At 44.3% G+C, this 26,726-nt stretch overlaps 1 protein-coding gene across 2 annotated transcripts in view; it reads left to right on the top strand.

The window, feature by feature from the left end:
* The window catches only part of Amfr (autocrine motility factor receptor), a 43,521-nt gene extending 18,416 nt beyond the window's left edge, over positions 1 to 25,105 (top strand). Inside the window, exons 7-14 of one of the 2 annotated variants that reach the window (XM_040735373.1) lie at positions 1,014 to 1,147; positions 2,046 to 2,156; positions 4,307 to 4,497; positions 7,215 to 7,318; positions 20,549 to 20,683; positions 21,842 to 21,925; positions 22,644 to 22,828; positions 23,597 to 25,105. In XM_040735373.1, the coding sequence (XP_040591307.1) occupies positions 1,014 to 1,147; positions 2,046 to 2,156; positions 4,307 to 4,497; positions 7,215 to 7,318; positions 20,549 to 20,683; positions 21,842 to 21,925; positions 22,644 to 22,828; positions 23,597 to 23,744 (1,092 nt within the window). In that variant the 3' untranslated portion in view covers positions 23,745 to 25,105. The remainder of the gene's footprint in view (positions 1 to 1,013; positions 1,148 to 2,045; positions 2,157 to 4,306; positions 4,498 to 7,214; positions 7,319 to 20,548; positions 20,684 to 21,841; positions 21,926 to 22,643; positions 22,829 to 23,596) is intronic. The other variant, XM_040735374.1, reaches the window with a different exon arrangement.
* The last annotated feature ends 1,621 nt before the right edge of the window (positions 25,106 to 26,726 follow it).

Genomic DNA, 26,726 nt, shown 5'->3' with positions numbered 1-26,726 from the left:
TTTTACTCAAAAATATTACTTTCTTAGTTATTTAACATTCAAACCTACTTTGTATAAAATACAAAATTATTCCAATAAATATCTATATTTTGTATACATGTAATTCAAATAAACTATATAATTTTCAGTATACCTGTTCTTCTGTTGGGCATCTTGTTTATTTCCATATTTCTTCTTTTATAATTGCATGGATGCTTGGGCTGGGGATATAGCTGGTAGAGTGTTTGCTTAATATGAATAAGGCCTGGATTTGATCCTGGTACTGAATAAACTGGAATCGTGAGACACAACTATAATCTCAGAATTTATGAGGAAGAAGCAGGAAGACTGGGAGTTTAAGGTCATGTTTGACAACATAGTGAGTTCCAGGACAGTCTGGGATACAGAAGATACTGCTCCATCCTCCAGAAATGTGTGTATGTTTATGTATATATAAGTCTATGTGGCTGGACATCGTTTTACATTAAGCTTTTAAATTTCTGGTTAATTACTCAGGAAAGATTGCTGGCAGTGAGATAACTAGGCTGAAGAGCCAAATGTATTGTTTAGGGTAATCAAATAAATATATGCACTTACTTACTGAAAGATTGTTCCAGCCCCCTTTTACCTTAAAGAGCTTCTGTTGTACATGTACCTTCATCACTAGCCAATTCGCTTGCATGTGCATATGTGTTTGTGTGTGTTCGAGAGTGCGTGTACATTATGTACATGTTGTGTGTACTGCACACAGATGTGAGTATGGACTGGAAGTTGATGCAAGGTGTTTTCCTCTATTGTTTTCCACCATACTTTTTGAAATAGGTTTTCTTCCCTGGGTATGGAGTCACTTACGAACTAGACTGCTCAGTGAGTTTCAGAAGCCTTCTGTCTCTAGGGTTACAATGTGCATGGCCACGCCTGGCTTTTTGTATGGATGCTGGAGATCCTACTCAGCATTATACCCACGAAGCTATGTCTTTAGTCCCTCACATTTGTTTTTATTTTCTATTTTACTTTCCCCCGTCTCTGTTTAGTTGTTTGGCAACATCTGGTTATCTATGGCTAGCCTGGTCATCTTTATGCAGCTTCGTTACTTGTTCCATGAGGTGCAGCGGCGAATCCGTCGGCACAAGAACTATCTGCGTGTGGTAGGAAACATGGAAGCCAGGTGAGACTGTGGTTTCCTGTCTTTGGCTTTGTGTGTGGTGTTGGGACAAGATCTCACTGCCGCCTAGGCTGACTCTCCTCACTCCCACTGTACTCGTCCTCTAGGCCAGCTGTAAATTCCCATCCGCTACTTCAGTTACCAACCCAGCTTCATTTGAGCCCACTTAATGACAGTTCCCACATCCCACCAGAACCTGCTTTGTTGTTTAGGGCAATCAAATAAGTATATGCATTTACTTACTGAAAGATTGTTCCAGAAAGACAGAAGGCTGTCACATCAGGCTGCTTGAGTGTGTGTCCCACTTGGTTGCAGGGTGGTTTGGGGCAATTTATTAATTCCATGTACTCCAGTGACTTATCTTTCAAAGATGACATAGAACCTTCTTCCTGGAATGTGGGAAGGGTTCCAGGAGATACAATGTTCTAATGTTTAGTCACTGTCAGTTGTCACTCCTGACTCCTGAATGGAAGCTCTTGTGGTTTTCCACCATATTTGTTTTGGGGAGGTGTGTCTTGATTACATTTTACACATGCATGTTTATGGACATGGCTCAATCACTAAAGACACTCACTTGCCAGCCTGAGACTAACCCAAACCAGAAAGTGCAGGAATAGTGGGTTCCCTTTTTGTTTCTTGGGAACAATCTGGATCTCTGGGGGTCTGGTTCCTCTTGATATGTCCGTAAATGTTCTGAATGTGTCACTAACAGGTGCCACTGTTACTGCAGAATCGGTTTTTGTGCTGAAGTTTCCCTCATGGTTTTCTAAGGGCTATGAAGAAAAGAAATACTTTCTTTAACTAATTGATTTTGTTGTGTACTTGTGCCATTATAGTGGTTAGGTGTGTAATATGGTATACATTGGATGTGTGTGAAATTGAAGAGTTATGTGTTTTACAGGTTTGCAGTTGCAACTCCAGAGGAGCTAGCTGTCAATAACGATGACTGTGCAATCTGCTGGGACTCCATGCAGGCTGCAAGGAAACTTCCCTGTGGACATCTTTTTCATAAGTAGGAGCTTTGTACAGGGTATTTGGGAGTAGTCTTCTGTCCCAGGGCTCTGGGTGCTCTTTACATGGATTTGAACATAATCTCAACAGTGGAGCAAGGAAGTTACCTCAGCCTGGCCTTGTTGTTGATGTTACTAGGAGCCTGTGACTGGCTAGAAAGTTTTTTAAGTTCCCGGTTCCCTCAGACCATTCTTTACTCACATTTGCCATCTTAGCTTCTATTTATATCTTTCTTTCTTAATTTTTCTCCATTTAAGTTTTAAAGTAACAAATATGTCTATAATATTTTTTAAAGGATGTTTCATTTTCCAGGGAGAGGAAAAATCTTGGGTTTTCTTTTTCTTTCTTTCTTTCTTTTTTTTTTTTTTTTTTTTTTTGCATTTTGCACATGCTTAGAAGCAGTGTGAAAATACTACAGGGTTGAAATAGGACTAGACCAAGGCCATTTGAGTAATCCATCTGCAACTATCACAGGCTAGGCCTTCCAGAAACCTCCAAGACTGGAGAAGGTCTCATATTTCAGAGATCTCATCAAGGCTATTTAAGTTAAATAATTATGAACATGGACTTAATGTTTTGCTATTGATGAATTTAGAGGTGTCTTTTGGCCCCTTGACTATCGATTTTTAAAAAATTTTAACACCTTCAGTCTTTCCTTTTTTAATATCAGAAAGACTTTGGAACTGGAGTTAGCTGGTTCAACAAATGTCTGTTTTATACGGCAGATTTAGGGTACTGTGTTGGGCTTTGGGGTAAAATGGAAATAACAAATGAGGTCTTTGTGGTGCTTGCAGTCTAATTAACCAGCACATTTAGAATGTGCTTTATAGAGCCGAGCGGTGGTGGCGCACGCCTTTAATCCCAGCACTCGGGAGGCAGAGGCAGGCAGATCTCTGTGAGTTCGAGGCCAGCCTGCTCTACAGAGCGAGTTCCAGGACAGCCTCCAAAGCCACAGAGAAACCCTGTCTCGAAAAAACAAAATAATAATAATAATAATAATAATTACAATGGGGCCGGACGGTGGTGGCGCACGCCTTTAATCCCAGCACTCGGGAGGCAGAGGCAGGCAGATCTCTGTGAGTTCGAGGCCAGCCTGCTCTACAGAGCGAGTTCCAGGACAGCCTCCAAAGCCACAGAGAAACCCTGTCTCGAAAAACCAAAATAATAATAATAATAATAATAATTACAATGGGGCCGGACGGTGGTGGCGCACACCTTTAATCCCAGCACTCGGGAGGCAGAGGCAGGCGGATCTCTGTGAGTTCAAGGCCGGGCTTGACCGACAGCCTCCAAAACAGAGAAACCCTGTCTTGTAAAACCAAAAAAAAAAAACAAAAACAAAACAAAAAAAAAAGAATGTGCTTTATAGAAACGAAGCAGGGCCCTGAAGTAGTGGCATACACCTTTAGTCCCAGCACTCAGGAGATAGAGGCAGGAGGACCCCTGAAGAGTAGTAGCAAAGGAATTGGATTCAGATTTGGAGGGAGTGACTTGAGGATGAGCAGAAGTGAGATCTGCAAAGAAGGAGCAAGTTGGAGAGGGTGTAAAATGGCAGGTGCAGGGAGCTGCTGCCGCAGTGGGGAATGGTGTTGATGGAACTAGGGTGAAGCCAGTGGGTAGCCGCACAGAAGAGGAAGGAGTGTGACTGGCCGGAGGTGGGGGTCCAGTGGGCCACTGCCTGGGTAGAATATCATTGAAAGGCTTTAAGCGAGGTTGGGGGATAGCGGGGAGTGGATTAGTAGATCTCCAAAGTCATTGCTTTGAAAACAAGGCTTGATTATACCATGTTGTATACTCAGTAGCCAGAGTAGTGAAAAGAAAGATCACTTGAGTAGAGGACTTAAGGATAGAAGAGGCCGAATGTTGGATGATTGAGCCACGTGGATTCTGCAGTAACTGAATGGAGCTGGGGAGATGAGAAGCCATGCTGTGAAGTGACTGAGGATGTGCCATTACCAGGAGTGTGTTAGATGTCTGTGTATTAGAGTGAGGGGGTGAGAGAGGTATCTACAAATGTTTCTCAGCATTTAGATCTGGTTAGTAGTAGAAGTAAAGTAAAATTAGAAAAACCGGTAATTCTGATGAATTCTCACAAAACATGCTATAGAGCAATTAATATGTTCATATCTTTTCTTTTCAACTTTTTGACAGCTCCTGCCTTCGTTCTTGGCTAGAACAAGACACCTCTTGTCCAACGTGCAGGATGTCTCTTAATATTGCTGATGGCAGTCGCGCCAGGGAAGACCATCAAGGAGAGAACTTGGATGAGAACTTGGTCCCTGTGGCAGCTGCAGAAGGCAGGCCTCGCTTAAACCAGCACAATCACTTCTTCCACTTTGATGGTAAATTGTCTCCAACCTCCACACTGTGGGGTTTTCTTTCCTAATGAAATTGTTAGGGTTTTAAACTGCCCTGTTTAGTATTATATTATATATATTTATTTGTATATATACTACATATTATATATACTCATATATTTAATATATATTATGTTTGTAGTATTATATTATAAACTACCCTAATAATAGACAAGTTTAGTATTACTTTTTAAAATTCTTTTTATGACATTCATGATTACATCCATTTATTCTGTATGTGTATATTTGTAGCACATGTGTACATACATATCCTCTATTACCTGTGGAGCTCAGGGCAGTCAGTGAATATGTTGGTTCTTTTCTTGTATCTTATGGATCCTGGGGATTAAATTTGGGTTGTGAAGCTTGGCATCAAGTGCTTTTATCTATAGGGTTATCTTGCCCCTTAGTATTACATTTTATCTATGGGGCTATCTTGGCCCCTTAATATTACATTTAAACTTCCTTTATTTGATTTTTAATACAAGTGTATAGTCTGTGTATCCCAGACTGACCTTGAGTTTAAGATAGTTCTGCCTCAACCTCCCTGGAGTGAGGATTAATAGGCTTGTACTAACCTGCCTGACTTACACCTGAATTCTGAATGTGTTCAGGGTGAGTGGGTAGGTAGGTAGAACTGAGGAGTTACTCTGTGCCATTAAGAAGTAGGGTGAGGAGGAGGTAGTAAAATTGAATTAAGTTTACCTTCAGGAAGCCCACATAAGCAGTTTAATAGTTAGCCTTTGTTGATAATTGGTTGTGTTCCTCTTTGTATTTTCAGCTTGGCTTTCCTACCTAGCCTTATTCTTCCTTGCTATAAGCCAAATAAGTTTTATTATCAACAAATGAGAGTAATACACATTCACAGTATACAGAAAGGATTATCACATAACAGTGCTAGTTTGGTTCTGTTAATTAAGAAGGTGTAGTAGACACACACCTTTAATCCCAGCATTTGGGAGGCAGAGGCAGACAGATCTCTGTGAGTTGGAGGCCAGGCTGCTCTACAGAGTGTATTCTAGATCAATCAGGGCTACACAGGGAAATCCCGTCTCATAAAGAGAACTGTGCCAGGCACAAGTTTGTCCTCTTTCAGTGCTAGCTTGAACCTAGGGCCTTATACATGCTAGATAAACCCTCTACCACTGAGCTGTATTCCTAGCCCTGTTTCTGCTATTTTGAGACAGGGTCTCATTATGTTTCCCAGGGTGGCTTTTCACTTGTTAATTCCCTTGTCTCAGCCTCCCAAGCAGCTGGACTCGCAAGCCTGCACCACCAGACCTGGCTGACTAGAACAGATTCTGAAATGTGTCATTGCGTCTTGGAGAGAGCCTGGTTCTATAATCTGTCGTTTTATTAATTGCTATTCCTACAAATGGAGTCAGACAGTCACTTTGTCCTTTGTGTATTCTTGAAATAAAGAACCATTTTATATTAAGTACATTTTATTTGGTAAGACCTCTTATATCCCATGCTGCTACTTAGTGGTTGTAAAGGATTAAAGCAACCCCTACACATGAAGCTTGATATTGAATTGCTTCATAGCTGGCACATGATGGGTTTGTATTGTGAGCTCCCCTTTTCTAAAATAATAGAAGCAGCACCATCACTATTATATTACCCCACAAACCTAGTATTGTAGAATTCTTTGAATTTTTAATCTGAAAACTAAGGTAACTCCTCCCCTGACCCCCAAGGCATTGTCTCATTGTGTAGCTCTTGCTGGCCTGGAAATCACTGTGTGGACCAGGCTGACCTCGAATTCACACAGATCCGCCTGCATCTGTCTTCCAAGTGCTGGAATTAAAGGGACTGGAGAGATGGCTCTCCAGAGTGGTTAAGAGCATTGGCTGTTTTCCCAGAGGACTCGGGTTTTATTCCCAGCACCCATATGGTGGTTTACCACCATCCGTAATTCTAGTCCTAGGGGATCAAACACCCTTTTCCTGGCCTCTACAGGTACTGCATACCCACATTGTACATACATAAATAGAGGCAAAACACCCACATACCTATTTTAAAAAAGGCATGTACCACAACATTCAGACCAAGGTCAAATCTTTAAGTTGCATTAAGCAGAAAATACTTCATGAAGGTAATTGTGGAAGTAACCCCTTCATATTAGGAGTAATTTGTGCTGGATATAAGAAGGGAGTGAGCTGGGCGTTGGTGGTGCACGCCTTTAATCCCAGCACTCGGGAGGCAGAGGCAGGCGGATCTCTGTGAGTTCGAGGCCAGCCTGGTCTACAAAGTGAGTTCCAGGACAGCCTCCAAAGCTACAGAGAAACCCTGTCTCGGAAAACCAAAAAGAAGGGAGTGAAACTCGGCCATTGTAGCAGTTACAGAGTCTTGGGAATCTTCCTTAGGTTTCTTGCTGAGAGAATGGATTAAGGTAGAATGGCTGTTTGGCTTCACATCCTGCCATGTCATTAGTGATTCTAGGTATGTTACCCAACTTCTCAATGCCTCGGGGATCAAAAACCAAGGCTGAGGCCTAAAGTCATGTCTCTGAGTGGAATGGGAGACACATGCAGGTATTAGTGAGAACAAAATAAACTAACCTGGGTACAACACTTGGCAAAAAGACCTGGCATAAAGGAAGCTTTCAGTGAACATCAGCTGTTAGTAAAATGGCTGGTACATAGATGACCTTGGGGAAGGGAGCAGGGCACTAATTTTGTGTTGATCCTGATTTGCTTTAGGGTCCCGGATTGCGAGCTGGCTGCCAAGTTTTTCAGTTGAAGTGATGCACACTACCAACATTCTTGGCATTACACAGGCAAGCAACTCCCAGCTAAATGCCATGGTAAGAGCTACTAATTGCTTACGAGGAGAACTAGTGAGGGCATGAAGACTTCTGGGACATGTGTGTAGTGTGTGTGACCCTGATGGTTTCTCTTTTCCTTTTTTTCCTTTTCCTTCTCTCTCTTCTCTCTCTTCTTCCTCCTCTCTTCACAGGAAGTTGAATCCAAGGCCTTGCATTTGTTCATCATACATGCTACCAATGAACTGTACACTTGTGCGGTTGGGGAGGCAGCTTACAGACACAATAAGCTAATATGTTGGTGGTGACTAATGAGTGCTTAGGCAGCTGAAACTACTCTGAAAACTTGCTGTCATTTTTGTGGCACATAATCTAACCTTTAATGTGTAGTTTTACTTAACTGTGACCTTAGCCTACATTGAGACTACTTGATTTAAAGAAGAAATTTAGGGGGAATTATTTATTGACAGGAGTGGATGATATAAAAATTGCATAAGAACAATCAAATACACTTTTTGTCTGAGAGAGAGAGAGCTTGTGTGAATGAGAGCTTTGTAACTTAGAGGTGTGCTCAAGGAGATTGTTCAAATATTTCTTTTGTGTGTGTTTTTTTCTGAAGCTGTGTATTTGTTTGTTTGTTTGTTTGTTTGAGATAAGGTCCCCTGTCTGGTGTGGAACTCTCTATGTAGATCAGGTCTGCCTTTGTCCCCTGAGTTTGGAATTGAAGACAAGTGCCACCACACCTGGCCAGCTTTAATTTCTTCATTGAAGAAATTTGTGCTGAAAGTCTGTCTCTGTGACTGAACTGTATTCACCTTAGCAATTGTAATGCCATCAAGGTAGACATGAGTCTTCTTAAGAAGGGTACTTTATATATAGCTCAAAGATTGACAAGATAGTTATTGGTCTATAGGAAGAAAGCAGTGGAGAAAACTGTTGAGCCTGTGGAGTGAGGATGTCCTGGGAACTCAGAGGTTACCTTGTTGGAGCAGATTGAGGTTCACATCAGACTTAAAGACACAGTACAGAGATTTCTTACACACCCTTGTGATACATGTGAGTTTGGATGAATGGATAGTAAGGTAAAGCCACCATTACAGCACCATCCAGAGCTCTCTTCATTGTCCTAAAAAGGCTGGGTGCTCTGCCTCCTCCATCTCCATAGCTTTGTTTTTCTGGAGTGTCAGACAGTTGGATCTGACCTATTAATTTGTGTGTAGGATTCCCCCACCTTATCATGGATCAGTAGCTCATTTTTTTCATAATTTTTTGAATTTGTTTTACATACCAACCATAGTTTCCCCTCCCTCCTCTCCTCCCACTCACTTCACCCACCTCCCCTCTACCCCCCCCATCCACCTCTCCTCTGTCTCCATGGGGTAAGGCCTCCCATGGGAATCAACAAAGCATGGCATGTCAAGCTGAGGCAGGACCAAGCTCCTCCCCACTTCATCAAGGCTGCTAAACAAGGCATCCTACCATAGGGAAAAGGTTCTAAAGAGGCAGCTCCTGCATCAGGAACAGGTCCTTGTCCCACTGCTAGGGGCCCTACAAAAAAAAAAAAGCCAGGCTACATAATTGTCACCCAGATGCAGAGAGCCTAGGTCTATCTCATGTCGACTCCCTAGCTGTCCATCCAGAGTCTGTGAGCTTCCAGAAGCTCAGGTCAGCTGTTTCTGCAGATTTCCTCATCGCCACTATGATGCGCCCCCCTTGCTTATACAATCCCTCCACCATTCTTCAACTAGACTCCTGGAGCTCTGCCCAGTGCATGGCAGTGGATTTCTGCATGTGCTTCTATCAGATAGTGGATTAAAGCTCATAATGACAACTAGGGCAGTCACCGATCTGATTACAGGGGAAGGCCAGTTCAGGGACCCTCTCCATGATTGCTAGGAGTCTTAGGTAGGGCCATCCTTGTGTATTTCTGGGAGCCTCCCTGGCGCCAGGTTTCTCCTTAGCCCCACAATGGCTTCCCTCTATCAAGATACCCTCCCCATCACTCTCCCACTCCATCCTGACCACAACTCTATCATCCTGATCCCTCCATTCCCATCCTCCTGTCCCTCCTCTCCCCTCCCCTCCCCTCTCCTCCACCTGCCCCCAGTTTATCCAGGACTTCCTCTTCCTCTTCTCAGGGAGAGCCATGTGTTCCTCTTAGGGTCTTCCTTGTTACCTAACTTTTCTGGGGCTGAGGATTATAGCCTGGTTGTCCTGGTTGTCCTTTGTTTTACATCTAATATCCACGTACTGTGTTTGTCTTTCTGTGTCTGGGTTATATCACTCAGGATGATTTTTTTCTGGTTCCATCCATTTGCCTGCAAATTTCATGATGTCATTGTTTTTTTTTTCCCCACTGAGTAATACTCCATCGTGTAGATATACCACATTTTCTTTATCCATTCTTCAGTTGAGGGACATCTAGGTTGTTCCCATGTTCTGGCTATGAATAATGCTGCTTTAAGCATAGTTGAGCAAGTGTCCTTGGGTATGGTTGAGCATTCTTTGGGTATATGACCAAGAGTGGTATCATTGATTCTTGAGGTAGATTGATTCCCAATTTTCTGAGAAACCACCATACTGATTTCCAAATAAGTGTATCTGAACCATTCGAGATTCTTCTGTTAAGAATTCTCTGTTTATATCTGTACCCTACTTTTTAATTGGATTATTTGGTGTTTGGGTGACAAATTTCTTGAGTTCTTTGTATATTTTGGAAATAAGCCCTCTGTCAGATACGGGGTTGGTGAATATCTTTTCCCAGTCTGTGGGCTGCCATTTTGTCTGTTGACCGTGTGCTTTGCCTTACAGAAGCTTCGCAGTTTCAGGAGGTTCCATTTATTACTTGTTGCTCTCAGTGTCTTTTTTACTTACTGGTGTTATATTTAGGAAGTGGTCTCTTGTGACAATGCGTTCAAGGCTACTTCTCACTTTCTCTTCTATCAGGGTCAGTGTAACTGGATTTATGCTGAGGTCTTTGAACCACTTGGACTTGAGTTTTGTGCACAGTGATAGATACTGATCTGTTTGCACTCTTCTTCAGTAGCTCATTCTTTTTGAACCCTGAATTATATATTTATCTGGGTGTATAATACTTTATTAGCTCATATACTTTTGAAATAAGATGTATTTTATTTTTAAACTTGAGTATATGTGTGTGGGGTATCCATGAAGGCTAGAGGTATCAGATTTCCTGGAGCTGGGCTGACATGAATGCTGGGAATTGAACTCTGGGCCTTCTGGAAAAGTAACGCTTGCCCCTAACTACTGAGATATCTCTCCAACCCTGTCTTGGTTTCTTTCCTAATTAAAATTTTTTTAAAAAATTAATTTAGTTTTCACATTCCAATATCGGCTCCCACTCCCTCCTCTTCTCCTGATCCCTCCACTCCCCCCCCCCGTCTCCTATATGCTCCTTGGGGGGGTTGGGGGGAGGGTAAGATCAAGTCTACTAAAGTGTGTCCCATCATCCAGTTGAGGCATGACCAAGGCACCTCCCCACCCCACCCCCTTGTGTCTAGGCTGGGCAAGGTATCTCTCCATATAGCATGGGCTCCACTAAGTCAGTTTGTGCATTAGAGTTAGGTCTTGGACTCACTGCCAGTAGCCTCATATATTGTCCCAATCACACACCATTGCCACCTTTGTTAAGGGAGTCTAGTTCAATCTTATGCAGGTTCCCCATTTGTCAGACAGGGATCAGTGATCTCTCACTAGGTTGGGTCAGCTGATTCTGTGGGTTTCCCCATCATGGTCTTGACTCCTTTATCCATATTATAGCTCCTCCCTCACTTCAATTGCCCTCCAGGAGCTTGGTCCATTGGTTAGTTGTGAATTTCTGCATCTGCTTCCATCTATTTCTGGAAGAGGGTTCTAGCTTCTCTCGGGTTGTGGATTGTAGGTTCGGTATCTTTTGCTTTATGTCTGGTGTCCACTTATGAGTGAGTACATACTATATTTGTCTTTCTGGGTCTGGGTTACCTCACTCAGGATGTTTTTTTCTTTCTAGTTCTATCCATTGTCTGCAAATTTTAAGATGTCATTGTTTCTTACCACTGAGTAGTACTCCATTGTGTAAATGTACCACATTTTCTTTTTTCATTCTTCAGTTGAGGGGCATCTAGGTTGATTCCAGGATCTGGATATTATGAATAATGTTGCTATGAACATAGTTGAGTAACTGAGTTGTGGTGTGAATGTGCCTCCTTTGTGTATGTGCCCAAAAGTAGTGTTTCAGGGTCTTGAGGTAGGTTGATCTCCAATTTTCTGAAAAATCACCATACTTATTTCTACAGCAACTGTACAAGTTTTCACTCCCACCAGTAGTGGAGGAATGTTCCCCTTTCTCCACATCCTCCCCAGCATAAATTGTCATTGGTGTTGGTTTTGGGTTTTTTGGTTTTGTTTGTTTGTTTTTTTGGTTTTTCGAGACAGGGTTTCTCTGTGGCTTTGGAGGCTGTACTGGAACTAGCTCTTGTAGACCAGGCTGGTCTCGAACTCACAGAGATCCTCCTGCCTCTGCCTCCCAAGTGCTGGGATTAAAGGCGTGCGCCACCAACGCCCGGCTTGGGCTGAATGTTCTATAGATGTCTGTTAAGTCCATTTGAGTCATAACCTCTCTTAGTTCCCTTATTTCTCTATAAAGCTTCTATCTGGCAGACCTGTCCAGTGGTGAGAGTTGGGTGTTGAATTCTCCTACTATTAGTGTGTGGGGCTTGATTTTTTTTTTATTTAAGCGTTAGTAATGTTTCTTTTACAAATGCAGGAGCCCTTGTGTTTGAGGCATAGATGTTCAGAACTGAGATTTCCTCTTGATGGATTTTTCCTGTGATCAGTATGAAATGCCCTTCTTTATCTTTTTTGATTGATTTTAGTTTGAAGTCTATTTTGTTAGATATTAGGATAGTTACACCAGCTTGTTTCTTAGGTCTATTTGATTGGAAAATTTTTCCCAACCCTTTACTCTGAGGTAATGTCTGTCTGTGAGTTTGAGGTGTGACTGTATCCAGCAGAAGGATGGATTCTGTTTGGTATCCACTCTATTAGTTTGTGTCTTTTTATAGGCGAATTGAGACCATTTATACTAATGGATATTAATGACCAATGGTTGCTGGTTAATGTTATTTTTGTTTTTGTTGGTGGTAATGGCATTGTGTGTTCAATTCCCTTCTTTGGGGTTTGCTGCTGTAAGCTCATCTATTTCCTGTGTTCTTGTAGATGTAGCTGACTTCCTTGGATTAGCATTTTCCTTCTAGTACTTTCTGTAGGGCTGGGTTTGGGGTATATATTATTTAAATTTGGTTTTATCATGGAATATGTTGTTTACTCCATCTATGGTTGTTGAAAGCTTTTCTGGGTAAAGTAGTCTGGGCTGGCACTTAGTGTCTATATAACGTCTGTCCAGGCCCTTCTAGCGTTCATTGTTTCTGTTGAGAAGTCAGGTTTAATTCTGATAGGTCTGCCTTTATATGTTACCTGGCCTTTCTCCTTTGCAGTTCTTAATATTCTTTCTTTATTTGGTGTTCTATGTGCTCTTGTACTTTCATTGGCATGTCCTTCTTTAAGTTGGGTAAATTTTCTTCTATGAGTTTGTTGAATATATTTTCTGTGCCTTTGAGTTGGACTTCTTCTTCTATCCCTAGTATTCTTAGGTTTGCTATTCATGGTGTCCCAGATTTCCTGCATGTTTTGTGTTAAGGATTTGCTGGATTTAAAGTTTTCTTTGACCCAGGAATCTATTTCCTCTGTCATATCTTCAACACCTGACATTCTTCTCTCCATCTCTTGTATTCTGTTGTTTATGCTTGTATTTGTGGTTCCTGATCGTCTTACCCAGATTTTCCATTTCTAGAATTCCCTAGGTTTATGTTTTCTATATTGCCTGTATTTCAGATTTCATGTGTTGAATCATTTCCTTCACATGTTTGTTAGCTTTTTCTTGCTTTCCTTTAAGGGATTTGTCAATTTCTTCCAGTTTTTTTTGTTTTTCCTCCATTTCTTTATGGGAATTTTTCATTTCCTCTTTAAGGGTGTCTAGTCATCCTCATACAGTTATTTTTAGGTCATTGTCTTCTACTTCATCTGTGTTGGGATGTTCAGGTTTTGCTGTTGTAGCTCTTTATATTGTTGAGTGTGCTCTTACCTTGTTGTCTACGCATCTCTTCCTCTAGTCGGTATAGGTAGAGCTTGTGCTTCAGGGCTTCTCTCTTTCTCCAACTGGTGGTGTTGGGCTGTGGCTTTCTCTGTTGACCGCTACTTCAGGAGCAAGCAAACCAGAGCCTCTGTTGAATGCTCCTGCTGGTGGAAAGTGGGCCCAAGGCTCAGGTGGCTACTGCTTGAGGTGCAGGTGGGGCTACAGCTCTGGTGGACATACCTCCCCCTGGAGGTGGGGTTGTAGCCTCGGGGTATCTCTAAGAAATGACAGTGGATGCTGGCTGGGACACAGGTGCTCTTTCCTAGAGGAACTTCTTTCCATAGCTTCTGGAAGCTACTGCTGGAGGCTGTTGTCTCACCTGGTGGTTGCTCCCACTTCTGGGCTGGTGATTCGGGCCTACCTCTGACTCTGCTCAGGCTTCCCTTTGCTACTGCTTCTGGGCTGGGGTTCAGGCCTCCCACTGAAGCTGCTTTGGGCCTGAGGCTCAGGCTTTCCTCTAACATTGCTCCCGGGCCTGAGGCTCAGGCCTCCCCGACAGGAAACTTTTAAAAGGGGTTGTCTTAGTTAGGATTTCTATTGCATGAAACTGAGGAAAGGAATGGGATGGGGGATGAGCTGATCAGTCAAGTTGGCCCAGCCAGGAGGTATTCAGCACCCCATCTCAGTTCCAGTGGTCCTGAGTATTGCCTGAGAAGACTTAAGGAGGAAACAGGAAGCAGAACTCTTCTGTTATTTCTGGCTTCTAGCAAAGACATTCTCGGACCTGCTTCTTTGGGGCGCTTGCCCTACTTGGCCAGTTTCTATCTCCTGTGTTCATCAATTCTTCCTTCAGGATAACAGTTTTAGAGGTTTAGTCCGTTATCAGCTGGGCACACAAGCAGACATGGTGCTGGCAAAGTTCAGAGTTCAGTATCCACCTCTGCCTCAGGCTGAAAAGGCTGTCCTGTCCTCAATGTGGCTGGAAAATACATCTCTCCACTAAACCTCAGACTGCAGTCTTCTTTCTCCCGGCCTCAGACTGCCTGTCTTGACTTCCATAGGGTGCAGTCTTGAAGTCCTGTGGTGTAAGTCTTCTAGCCTTCCTTTTCTTCTTCGATGGTACCTTGGCTTTCTATATAACCTTTAGAGTCACTGTGTCCATATCTGTAAAATTGCCTGCTAGGGTTTTGACTGAGCTTGCATTAATTCTATAAATCAAGTTGGGGAGGAACTGTCACAGACATCCACCTGCTTCTGCGGAGATTAAAGTGTAGCCCACCATGCCTGGCCACCTTGTTTGTTTGTCAAAGCAAGTTCTTTTCTGCTCTTTTCTCCTCCTTCCCTCCCTCTGTCCCTCCCTCCCTTCTTCCCCTTCTTCTTCCTTCCTTTTGAGACAGGGTCTCTCTATTTAGTCCTGACTATTCTGGAATTTGCTATGTAGACTAGGCTGGTCTCAAACTCACAGAGATCCTCCTGCCTCTGCCTCTTAGGTGCTGTGATTAAAGGTGTGTGCTACTATGCCAGACCAAAAGAAGTTATTGTTTATGCTTTGTGTGTGTGTGTGTGTGTGTGTGTGTTGTATGCGCACATGTGTGCAGGTGGTTATGCTATCACTGTCTTCTTCCTTGAAGGCAGGGTCTCTGAACCTAGAGTTAGGCTTGCATCTAGCAAGCACTAGTGAGCCTTCTGTCTCTGCCTCCATATAGTGCTGGGATTATAGGTATGCACTTGGCCGTGCCTGGCTTTTTAAAAAATTTTATTTATTTATTTATACTTTCTTTTGTTTCTTTGTGGATTTCATGTCATACATTCTGATCACATTTATCTCCCCATCCCCTCATATCCTCTTTGTGCTCTTGTAACCTCCCCCCAAAACAAAATGAAATTTAAAAGAAAAACTAAACAGGAAAAAACAAAAGAGGAAAGAATCTCATCCTGGATGCTGTAGTGTGGCCCATTGAGTCTCACAGTTTACTCTTTAGTCCATCTTTACTTTCAAGTGTTCACTGCCATTCCTTGGTCTGGTTTGATGCGTCTGACTTCTGCTGCCCCACTGGTAATGGCTCTCACTTGGCTGTCTTGTCCTGTGTCGTGGAGATACTGCTGTTTTAGATCCATAGGTTTGTCCCCTTTACTTGCTCCAGCAGTTAATACATAGATGAGGAGGATGTTGGGTTGAGCCAGCCCTGGTCCTGGGCCTGAGTGGTAGCTTGGGTTGGTCAGCTTGCCAGCTTTCCCTCATCATCACTCCCTGGGCTAGCTCTCCAGCATTGCCTCAGGCTAGCTCACCCAGTGTAGCCTGCAGCAAGGAGCAGGGCCAGTTCTCCTACTCTTGGGCCCTCAGATCTGGGTCACCCACACTCACACCACCAGGGCCAACTCTAATGTTTGTTCAGGCCAGGTACAGGGCCCTCTCTCCTTCTTGCTGTAGGGGGCATAAAAGAGGGTGTGGGGGATCAGCTCTGCTGGTCTCATGCCCTTAGGGCCAGCTCACATGATCCCAGACAACAGGGTCAACTCTAGTGTTTGGGGGAGGGGGCGGGCAGGGCTAACTCCCATTTGGTTGTAGTGGGTAAGGAAAAGAGGGCATCTTTCTCTCACCCATGCCACTGTAAGGCCGACGAGGGGGTCAGGGTCAGCTCTCCTACTTTCATACCCTCAGGGTTGCCTCACCTTCTTCCCAGACTCTAGTGTGCTGCCCAGGTCAGGTGCATGTCTGTGGTGAGGGATGGGATCATCTTTTTCCTGAGTGTGTGTGTTGGGGGCGGGGGCGGAGGCAGCCTCCCCTGAGGGGCAAGGCCAACTCTCCTGCTGCAGTATACAGTGAGGGGCAGGGCCACCTATCCTAGGACCAGTGAAGGGCGGGGCTGGCTCAGTACAGCATGGTTCCAGTGACCTCCTGTTCTAACATGGGCCATCAGTATCACCACAGAACCCCAGCTGCAGCAGGAGCAGGACCTAGACATGGTCCTCCAGCAGCTTGAGCCCAGATGATACCATGGCCCCCTGGTGGTAGCACAGGCCACCCAGACCAGTATGGCCCTGGTGGCATTGTGACCCTCAAACACCAATATGGTCTCAGGTGGCTGACCAGAAGACCCTACTCATCTGCACAACCCTCTGTGGTAACAGGAGCCATGGACATCACCCTAGACCTTGGCTGCTGCAGGGCCATGGACCCAGACGTGGCCCTAGGCTCAGATGCCTCCATGGCCCCAGGTGGTAGCACAGGCTACCCAGATCAGTATGGCCTCACAAGCCTGACTTTTCATGTAGTTGTTAGGGTTGGAGCTCTGACCCACATGCTTGTGAAGCAGGTGCTTTTACCCACCACCTCATCTCTCCAGCACCTTCACTTCAGTTTTGACGTTTAGTTTAGCAGGATACATAATTCTAGGTTGCTTTTGTTTGTTTCTTAGATTTTTTGTTTTTGTTAGCTTGCTTTTCTTGTTGGCTTTTCCTTCAACTATGTCACTTATTCTCTTACCTGGTTGGTTTCTGAGGATAAGTTGGATGCAGTTCTTAACCTTTGCTTCTCTGTAGGGAAGCTATTTTTCCCTTTGGTTTCCTACAAGGTTTTTGGTTTTTTTCCCTTTGATTTTCTGTAGCTTGAAAATGATTTGCCTGGGTAGTTTTTATTTTACTATTTTGCTTATTTTGGGGCAAGTTTCTGGCTTTGTGTCCTGGGAGCTCCTGGGCTGTGACTTGGTATCTGACACTGACTCGGGGTAAGTTCTCCTTCATTGTCTGAGTACACCTCTGTTTCTTGCTTTTTTCCCTTGGGTGGTCATCCTGTATGTTTTCACTCTTTGTACTTGTCTCAGTCTTCAGATAGCCATTGTTATTTCCAGTCTTGATTCTGTCTTTGGTGTTCAAAGTGTTGCTGTACCTTCAAGCCCATAGGTTCTTCATGGAGCTGAGACAAGCATGCATTTTTACTGTAGTGGACTTGCTTGCTAGCAGAGGAGGCGCCAGTTAAGAGTTCTCCTGGGAGTCAGCCTTGTTAAGAAAACGGTGCCCTGATGAGTTTCTTCCTTTCTGCTGGAGGCAAGAAGAGATGTTTCTCAGCTCTTTCCTGCAGGGCCCTGCAGGACTTCTGACTGGCCTCACATTGTTCATCTGTTTTTTTCATGCTGTCTAGTAGAGTATACACAAAGTCTAATGGGTAAAGTAGTTAGTATAGACTTTAATTAATTTAATTCCCAAACTGGACATCCCTGTCTTGTCTCTTCAGATCGTGTAGTCATTGAATTTATATTTTTCCCATGATGCTCTGCGCCACTGTGGGAAAGGTTATGTGTGAGCCAAAGGCTGGGATATGGATGCTTCAAGTGCTTCTCAGCATCTTGTCCACTCCTAGGAGACACAGAGGGACTAGAGAGGCCTGGAGTTATAATTAGGGACGTAGAGCCAGGTGGATGGAGTTGGATTTTTTTTGTCCCTAGGTCATCTGGACTCTGACCAGCCTGACCCAGCAGAGTAGGCTTCAGTTAACAGAGTTCTTCTGGGAGCTGGCCTTGTTAAGAAAGAGGTACCCTGGTGAGTTTCTTCCTTTCTGCTGGGGCCAACAAGAGATGTTTCTCAGCTGTTTCCTGCAGGGCCTGTTGGAGCTCCTGGGGGTTAATCCTGGGTATTATGTCTGAGGCTCCTTCCTCCCTGGCCATGCCTCTGTCCCCCTCTCTTCTAATGCCTCCATCTGTATACTTGCTGGAGGGCCTTGTGCCCACTAGGCAAATATTTTGCTAATACACTACACCCCTGCTTTTGGACAAAGATAAGGTCTCTAGTCCAGGTTTGCTTGAATTCATGACCTCCTGCTTCAGCTTCCTTAGAATGTATGACTAGGGATGATCTTTGCAAAGATAAGCAGAGGTTGAGGGTACAAGACCTGCACAAATACTGAAAGGGTAACACCCTTCAGGTGGAGGGTGGGGTTGGAGTGGAGCAGGGAAGAGGACTTTACTGACAGGAGGAGGAGTAGATGGAGCTGCAGGCAAAGGTGTTGGGGTTTGGGTGAAAAAGAAAAGATTGATTGGCTCATAGTAGGCTCACAGGCCCTACCAGGAGGTAGAAACAATTTGAGCGTGTACCAAGATGTAGAGGGAGAGGACGTGTAATTTGGGGTAAGGTTTTGCCTTAAACAAATTAGTGGTGATTCTGGCCTTTGTTACACTGTGGACAGACTTGAGGCCAGTGTGCCAAAGGACAGAAAGACAGGTTGTAAGAGGTTATTGGTCATAGCCAAAATAGAAAATGGAGGAGATGTGGCTCCTGCGTTCTCTCAGAGATCATCACCATGGTAGGTATAGGTCTCTGGAATGGATGGCCTAGAGTGGCCACTGGGGGACTCTTGGCAGGCTCCAGCCTGCATTAGCTGTAAGTCAGGGGGCGTAAGCCTCCTGAGAGGGAGTTCTTTGAATGGTCTGAAATAGACTATTTTTAGCACAACTAATATACTGGAACTACAAATTCTTAATTACAATCCAATATTTAACTGACTGGATTTTCGGGTAAAAAACTTTAGTCTAATGAAATGAATCCAACTTTGTTTCTTGTGTGTGTGTGTGTGTGTGTGTGTGTGTGTGTGTGTGTGTGTGTGTGTTTATTGTTTTTAATTGGGGGTGGAGAGCCAGGTGAGGAGAGAATAATTTAATCTGCTTGTAGAGACCCTTCCCACATACCTTTGGTTTGATTGGAGTAAAAATACTCCATTCCACAAACGGTAAGGACTCTGCAATGGTGTAGAGTCTTGGGGCCCTCTGTGTACTGAACATCTTACCATTGTCCACCCCCAGTGACTCAGCAAAGCTCTGAACAGTTTATCCTGACCTATTCTTTCAAGTCTTAGTGTTGAGATACTGTCCTCACGGCAGTTTGTGGTGGTATGTTCCTTTGGCTCTAATATCCCCATAATACTGTATTATATCCCAAAACAATTATTTTTTTCTGCCTCCTTCCCTCTCACTTTTCTCTTTTCTTTCTTTTCTCTCTATTGTTTTTCCCCTCTCTCTTACACTGTAAATAATGGAGATTTTTCTATAATCAAAGCCTAGAATGTAAACATTTCTAAATTATATATGTGTAAAACACACACCCACAAGTTTTGGGGTGCTTGGATTGAAGTATGGACAGTACTTGGGCCTTTGTCTGCTCATCCTATACACACATGCCTAAAACCCTAGTGCACTCTGAGATGGATCTAGAGTATAGTTTGAAATTTACACTTTTAAGGTAGTACTGATATTTTCATAACTCTACTGTAGATCTGGATTGGTCTTGAACTTGTAGATCCTCCTGCCTCTGTCTCTGGATGCTAGGGTTATAGTGGCATGTCACCATGCCTGGCCACTCAAAAAATTTTTTTAAATCATTTTAGAATTTCATACGTGAATACTTTATTTAAAAGTTTACATTCTTTAATTGAATTTTTCTAAGTTACAGTAAACTTTACATAAAGTGAAAATGTGCTCCAGTTAATCTCAGACTTAGCTTATGCGATGTTCAGCCTTACCCAATCAAGATTCTGAGCTAATCTACTCCTCTTTTCCATGGTTCCAGGGCCCTGGTGGAGAGTCACTTTCCCCCCATCCACGGCCTCTTAGACGCTAGACACTTGCTCCCCTTAGTGGCAGCATCCGCCTAGCCTTATGCATTGATTTGCTTTTCTTCTACTTCTGTCTACTCCCCGATGTCCTCTAAATAGAATGATAGTCTGGCTTTCAAGTCAGGTTCCTTTCACTTTGTGTAATGGACATGAATGCTATACATGCTGTGTCTGAATATCTAACTTTAACATGACCCTTTTTACATACAATCCCTGTAAGGTAAGTACCGGCATACATAAAATAAAAATGCATTTTAAAATGATTCCTTTTTAAACCAAAAGATTCTTCTTGAGCCTGTCTTGGGAGCCACTAGATTTCTTCTGCTCTTTATTTTGAATGGATGGTTCCAGAGCTCTGGTAGCCTGGAACAGTAAACAGAGAGTGGTGTGCTGGTAATGGGCTGAGCCGAAGGGCCTTTCCCCGTGCTTTGGGGGTTTGATGTCAACCCCTGTGTCCAGGCCTCTCATGTGCACAGCCTGCCATGCACACTGACCTTTGAATGACCTTTGCTGTGGGTTCTCTGTATTCCTTTAGGCTCATCAAATTCAAGAGATGTTCCCCCAGGTCCCATACCACCTTGTGCTCCAGGACCTCCAGATGACACGCTCTGTGGAAATAACAACAGACAACATCTTAGAAGGACGGATTCAAGTACCTTTTCCCACACAGGTAGAACTAGGGCTTTATACATGACAAATATATTTGTTTTTTATGAAGATTTAATTCTGATACCTAGATGTTACTTACGATTTGAGGAAGGGTTTCTGTAAACTTCATTTTTTAAAACTTGGTTTTGTTCAAGTCCTGCATGAGAACAGACCCACTAAAGATAAATACAGATAATATGAATAATTTCTGTACAGATCAGCCTGCCCTTGCTGCAGGTCTGTAAGGGGATGCCATTGGCTCCTATCAGATGTTGACATCTGTTCTGTCAAGAGCAAAGAACGAATATTTAGTATCCGCTTGTTCCAGTTGGCAACTAAAGCAGCCACTGGCTGTGAGTATGAGAATGAACAAGATTGTCATCCAGATGAGGATTGTGGTCCAGTAAAACATAATTGTGGAAATAGATGGGAAGGTTGAACATGATCGGTTTATGGATCCCTGGCCTGGGGAATAAGGCTGATTGTGCATGTGTTGCCGGTGTCTATCAGGTATAGTTCATGTCTCTCTGAAGCTTGGACTTCAGACTTTCTTAAAAAGGTCAGAGCTCCTGTCTCATCACTTGGCCTCTGATGGGCACAAGTAGGAGGAAAGAGGAACACTGAGGACTTCACACATGACCAGATGATGATCCTCTAAAAGTTCCGTGTGGACAGTCTGTGCAAATGTAAGGAAATCTTATCAATAGAATAAGAAAAGATGAAGTTCTTTTGAAGTCATCTGGGCTGAGATGCTAGCTATGGTCCTCAGATCTCAGTTATCTGACCTGGCTGTTAGCTGCCTTTGGAGGTGGCAGAGTTGCCTCATGCAGCCAGATAGAGTCTGTCAGTTAAACACATAAACCGGCCAGCAGGTATGGAGGTGATCAGACCTGAAGGGATATATATGGACAGGATCTAGAGCAACCCTGGAGACTGGAGTGCTTAACTGTAGTGCCCGCATCATAGTGCATTAGGAAAGTTAATGAGAAAACCAAAACCAGTGCTTCCTTGACTTTTGCCACTGCTATTATTGAATGGGAAGCAGAAGGTGGACCGCTCTGCTAACTACTCTCAAGCATGGAACTCTTATGTGAGCCTTTCAAGCTGTGAGCACTGTTGAGAACTGTGGGTTTTCCTGTGCCTGTACCTTCATGCTGACTGATTGCTGTGTTGCTTTCAGCGGCCAGATAGCCTGAGGCCTGCACTGAACAGCCCAGTGGAAAGGCCCAGCCCTGATCAGGAGGAAGGAGCAGCCTCTGTTCAGGTGAGGGCAGCTCACTAGGAGCTGCAGACCTTAGTGTGGTCCTGGGTGGTAGTTACATTCACCCTGCTGTTGGCAGCAACAGCTTAAGGGAGGAACTGTTTATTTTGGCTGACAGTGTGAGGGGTTTCAGTCTGTCATAATGGAGAAGGCGGGGTGGAGTAGTTGATTTCATGGTGACAGAATCTTGTGATGGAGGAAATTTACATCACCACAGGCTAGGAAGCAGTGAGCAGGGCAGAAGCAGCGGCTGGCTGGGTATCATCTGCTAATTTACCTGCTAGGCTCCACTGTTAGAGTTAACATTTTCATATCCACATCTGTGACTGGAGCAGGCCATGGGAGTTCCAGGACAACCAGAACTGCATACAAAAACTCTGTTATAAAAAGAACAAAACAAAAACAACAACAAAAAGACTTGTTTAAATTCTTAAGCCATTGGCAGAATTGAAAAATTTTTTTGGAGTGCTAACTGTGGTTTACCTTGTTCTGCTTCAAGAGTACAGTTTGAAAGTGCATTTTGTTTTCTCATAATGCCAGCCATTTATTTACTCCTCACACTGAGTCCTCATGTGAGCCATGACAGCTGGCATCCCTCCCCAGAGCCCAAGTCTCCTGCTTTGGATTCCTGTCTGGCAGAGGCCTGTCAAAGATGCCCTAACAAGGAAGGAAGCTGCCTGGGAAGGAAAGGCCTGTGCTAACCAAATCCCTCTCTGTCCAGACCGAGCGTGTACCACTGGATCTCAGTCCTCGCCTAGAAGAGACTTTGGACTTCAGTGAGGTAGAAGCAGAGCCCAGTGAGGTGGAAGACTTTGAGGCCCGGGGAAGCCGTTTCTCCAAGTCTGCTGATGAGAGACAGCGCATGCTAGTCCAGCGCAAGGATGACCTCCTGCAGGAAGCTCGGAAGTGAGTTGGTTCCCGATCCTAGTAGGTGTACGTAAACTACGAGGAAGAGGGCTGCTTGGTGCCAATGTCCTCAGTCCTGTATATGAATAAATTACCTTTCTTCTCCCTGGCTCTGAGAAGGGGCACTGGTATTAATCCATGTGACAGACATACAGTGGAGAAACCGATACTGAGGGTGGTAATCCTGCCAGGACCTGGGGTCTCCTTGGCTGCTCTGCCTGGGGCCAGCATTGAGAACAAAGCACCTGCATTGTCCCATGAGCTCCCCCACAGTTGGTGGCAGCTGGGGTACAGTGTTCCTTTGGGTCAGTAGAATCTTAGTTCAGTTCTTGAGGACAGGGCCAGCATTATTCATCCAGGTGGGTTTTGTGCCGTGCACAAACCTGTCGCTCTAAAACCCCATGCTGTGTCTGTGGGACGGGACTAGGCAGAGGGGAGAGAGCTGAACTGTTATTTGATAGCCCTTTCCCTGGGAATTAGCCTCATCTATTGAAGAGTCTGCTGTGTTCTCCCCTCCCCTGTTCATCCGTCTTTCTCTCTATTCCTTTCCTTTTACAGCTTTGGGTTGAGCCCAAGGCCTCACACATACTGAGCAAGTGCCTGCTACTGAACTGCCCTGCCCTCAGCCCACAGGCCAGGGCGTTTTCATCATGGGATAATCTTGAGTGACAGCTTTGTGAAGGCGCCTGTGGAGAAGGGCAACTGAAAACATGTTCTGCAGATGTTCCTTTTCTTATCTTTGTCTTGTGGCTTTTTCATTTCTTACAGGCGGTTCTTGAATAAAAGTTCTGAAGATGACATTGCCTCAGAGAGGCTCCTCCCCTCTGAAGGCGCGTCCTCTGACCCTGTGACGCTGCGCAGGAGGATGCTGGCGGCTGCTGCTGAGCGGAGACTTCAGAGGCAGCAGACAACCTAGTGCTTCGTCACCCTCAGCCTCCTGTCCAGCCCACCTACCGGAAGAGGCCCGTCCCGGGTTTGCCTGCTGTGTGGACACCCGCGACTGCGTTGCCGCTGCATAAAGCATGTGGTCTTAATAGTGTGTGGACAGCTGACAACTTTAACCCTTGTAATACTCTCTGTGTGGCATCTCTCTTCCCTTTAGAAAACACTGCACATTTGAACTCTAGGCATGACTTCTTCTGGTGTTGACTGGACTTCTTGGGAGTGGGGACAAGCAAAAGGAAGTGGGCACTTGGGCACTCACCTGTCTGCAGCAGGCAGTTTCAATTTCTGCCTTGGTGTAAGCCACGGCAGATGTTAGTGTCTTTGGTGCCACAGCTGGAAGGAAGCCTGGCATCCCAGCAGCCAGGAGGCGCACAGCATGAGTCTGACTCTGCATCGTGACCAGCTGTGCTGCTGTCAGATGCTGTGCTAAGGGAGGGAGCATCCATTGTGCCAGAGGTCAGTCCCACAGGCTCCTGACTTCTAGACCAGCAGGGCATCATGTATAAAGAACTAAGTTGGTACCTGGAGCAGAAAGAGAAAGCTCAGGGCTGCAGAAGGAGGAGACCCTTGTCTGCCCTTACTATTCAGGACCGACCTGAGCCCCGATCCACAGCTAGCTTCACTTCGGTTCTCTCTGGTGCTCCTGCATCACATAAGCTTGCCCTCCCTTTTCTTCCTACTCCCTGCTTATTCTAGGCATGGAAAGGGGTGATCAACAAGCTTTGGCTATGGTTTTAATTCCTTGGGCAACCCTGCTAGGCTATGCTAAACATATGGGTTTGATCCTTGGATAGGTGTGGGTCTGCAAGGCAGGGATGTTTTAGAGGACATTGCTGAAGAAATACCTTATGTATCTTTCTCCCCTAGAGCCCTTCATTTTCCTGCTTTTGTTCCTGTGGGTCTCATTAAACACAAAGGGAAGATGTTGAATAATCCACATGCCTCAAACAGACTTGGTCCTGGATTTTCTCAAATTCTCCACGTATTTAAGGATTTGAAACACGCAATCATAGGTTACATAGTTTTATGTCCCATTGAATTTTTTTAATGTTTCAAAACATAGTTTTATGGTAGTCCTTTTGGGAAGAATCCAGTATTATCTAAAATTATTGGCAAAGTTAAATGTATTTTACATACCTGAAAGTTTTTAGAATGTTGACAAGTAATTGAAGAAAGGTGAATAGACAAAGTAATTTATTTCAATAAATCTTCCAAAAGCCTTACCTTGAACTGCTGTTAGTTCAATTCCTGTTTTTTTTTAATCTGTTTTGCTGAGAGCATAGCGATTTGTTTTTATTGTAAAGCAACAATAATAAAAAGCAACCTCTTGTAGTGTGTTGTGTATGGTTGGAAGCTTAGGTAGCACTCTTCCAAGGGGCCACTGAATGCCATTCTGCTTTTGTGTCTGCTCTTTGGGTGTGGGTGTTTTATAACCCTTTGGGAGGGGGCTGCTGTTTGTCCTAGTGGTTTTTTTTTTTTTTTTTTTTCGAGACAGGGTTTCTCTGTATTGTTTTGGAGGCTATCGGTCCAGCCCAGCCTCGAACTCACAGAGATCCGCCTGCCTCTGCCTCCCGAGTGCTGGGATTAAAGGCGTGCACCACCACTGCCCGGCTTGTCCTAGTGTTTTATTTGGAGAAGGCAACACTGAGTTTCTCTCTGCAGGTTTTATGCTGTCTTTCCATACTGTACATGAAAATGACGGTGAAGCAACTCCCACATACTACATTTCATACATGCGAAGGTGGAAACTACTTGCCGTCAGTTTCAGAGGGTCTTGAACATCCTACAACAGCGGTGATGTAAGCAGAGTGCTTTCACATATCTTAAGATGTTCCAGGGAGAGAGGTCCCAAGTACATGCTTCATTTGCCCCCTCTGTAGACAGCGTGGATCAAAGGGAAGTTGGTAGAGAATTATCTGAATAGTCAAGGGTTGTGGGTGCTATAGAAAGCTCTGGTTTTCATCACTTCTTGGGAACACTGGACAGGTGCTAAGTAAAGGCACTGGTGGTGAGACTGGGAGCTCTCCATTGATTTCACTGTCTTCTGGCAGTCAGGCCATTGGTCCCCCACCCCCTCCCCCCAGCTCAGCTCTGGAGCAGCAAAGCTCCAAGCAGCTGGGAAATTTTGGAACTATTCCGTAGTCCTGTTTTCCTCATTGGCCATACTTGATTTTTATCTTCTTGGGTCCTTAGTTTTTTTCCTCTAAAAATTTGAGGTTTTCATGTAGCAGAGAGAATAGCTGTGTGAATTTGTTTTATGGTGTTGGTGTGACTCTTGAGTGCTCAGGTGACCTGAACCCGACCTTCCCTAGGGTAGTGTAGAATGCTCTTTGGTTTGCAGCCAGCAGGCTCGATCCTGCGTTGAGACTTCAGGAAACTGCTTATGAGGTCTTTGGGAGCTGGGCACACATAAATGGGAGGCTTGTTAAGGAATTGTGTCTCTGCCCTGGAAGGCTGCCTGTCCAACCTGAAGGTCTGTCCCCCACCTCTGCTTTCCATTGTGTTTGAAGTGGCTCTGGCCCTGGCTGTAGATGGAGTTTGTGTGTGTTTTTTTTTTTGCGTTTGTTTGTTTTTTAAGGTGTATAGATTATGCCCCCATACTTCTTGTACTAAACCTTCCTCTCCCTATCCTTTCTAAAAACTGCTTCCTGACCTTTCTCTTAAGAAAGAAGACCATGTTGGGGTGTAACATACTAGGTAGAGACTTGGCCTAGCATGCATGGCATCCTGGACTCCATGTGCAGCACTAGGGGAGATAGAAAAATAAGGTTAAGGTTAAAACAAAACAGTGACTTATATCTGTCTGCAAAATCCACTTGCAGGTTGGAAGGTTGGGAGAGAACTTGGTAGAATGAAACTCATTTGGAGAGAAATTGAGACCTGTTGGGAACAGGCATGTTGTTCTTCAACCTTCCATTGGGATCTTGGTTTGTCCTCTGACATAACAGTTAAG

Source organism: Mesocricetus auratus, unplaced genomic scaffold (genome assembly GCF_017639785.1).
Source record: "Mesocricetus auratus isolate SY011 unplaced genomic scaffold, BCM_Maur_2.0 Super-Scaffold_100045, whole genome shotgun sequence".
NCBI classification, from domain to species: domain Eukaryota; kingdom Metazoa; phylum Chordata; class Mammalia; order Rodentia; family Cricetidae; genus Mesocricetus; species Mesocricetus auratus.
The sequence above is the reverse complement of the archived record's forward strand: the minus strand, read 5'-3'. Positions and strand labels throughout refer to the sequence as shown.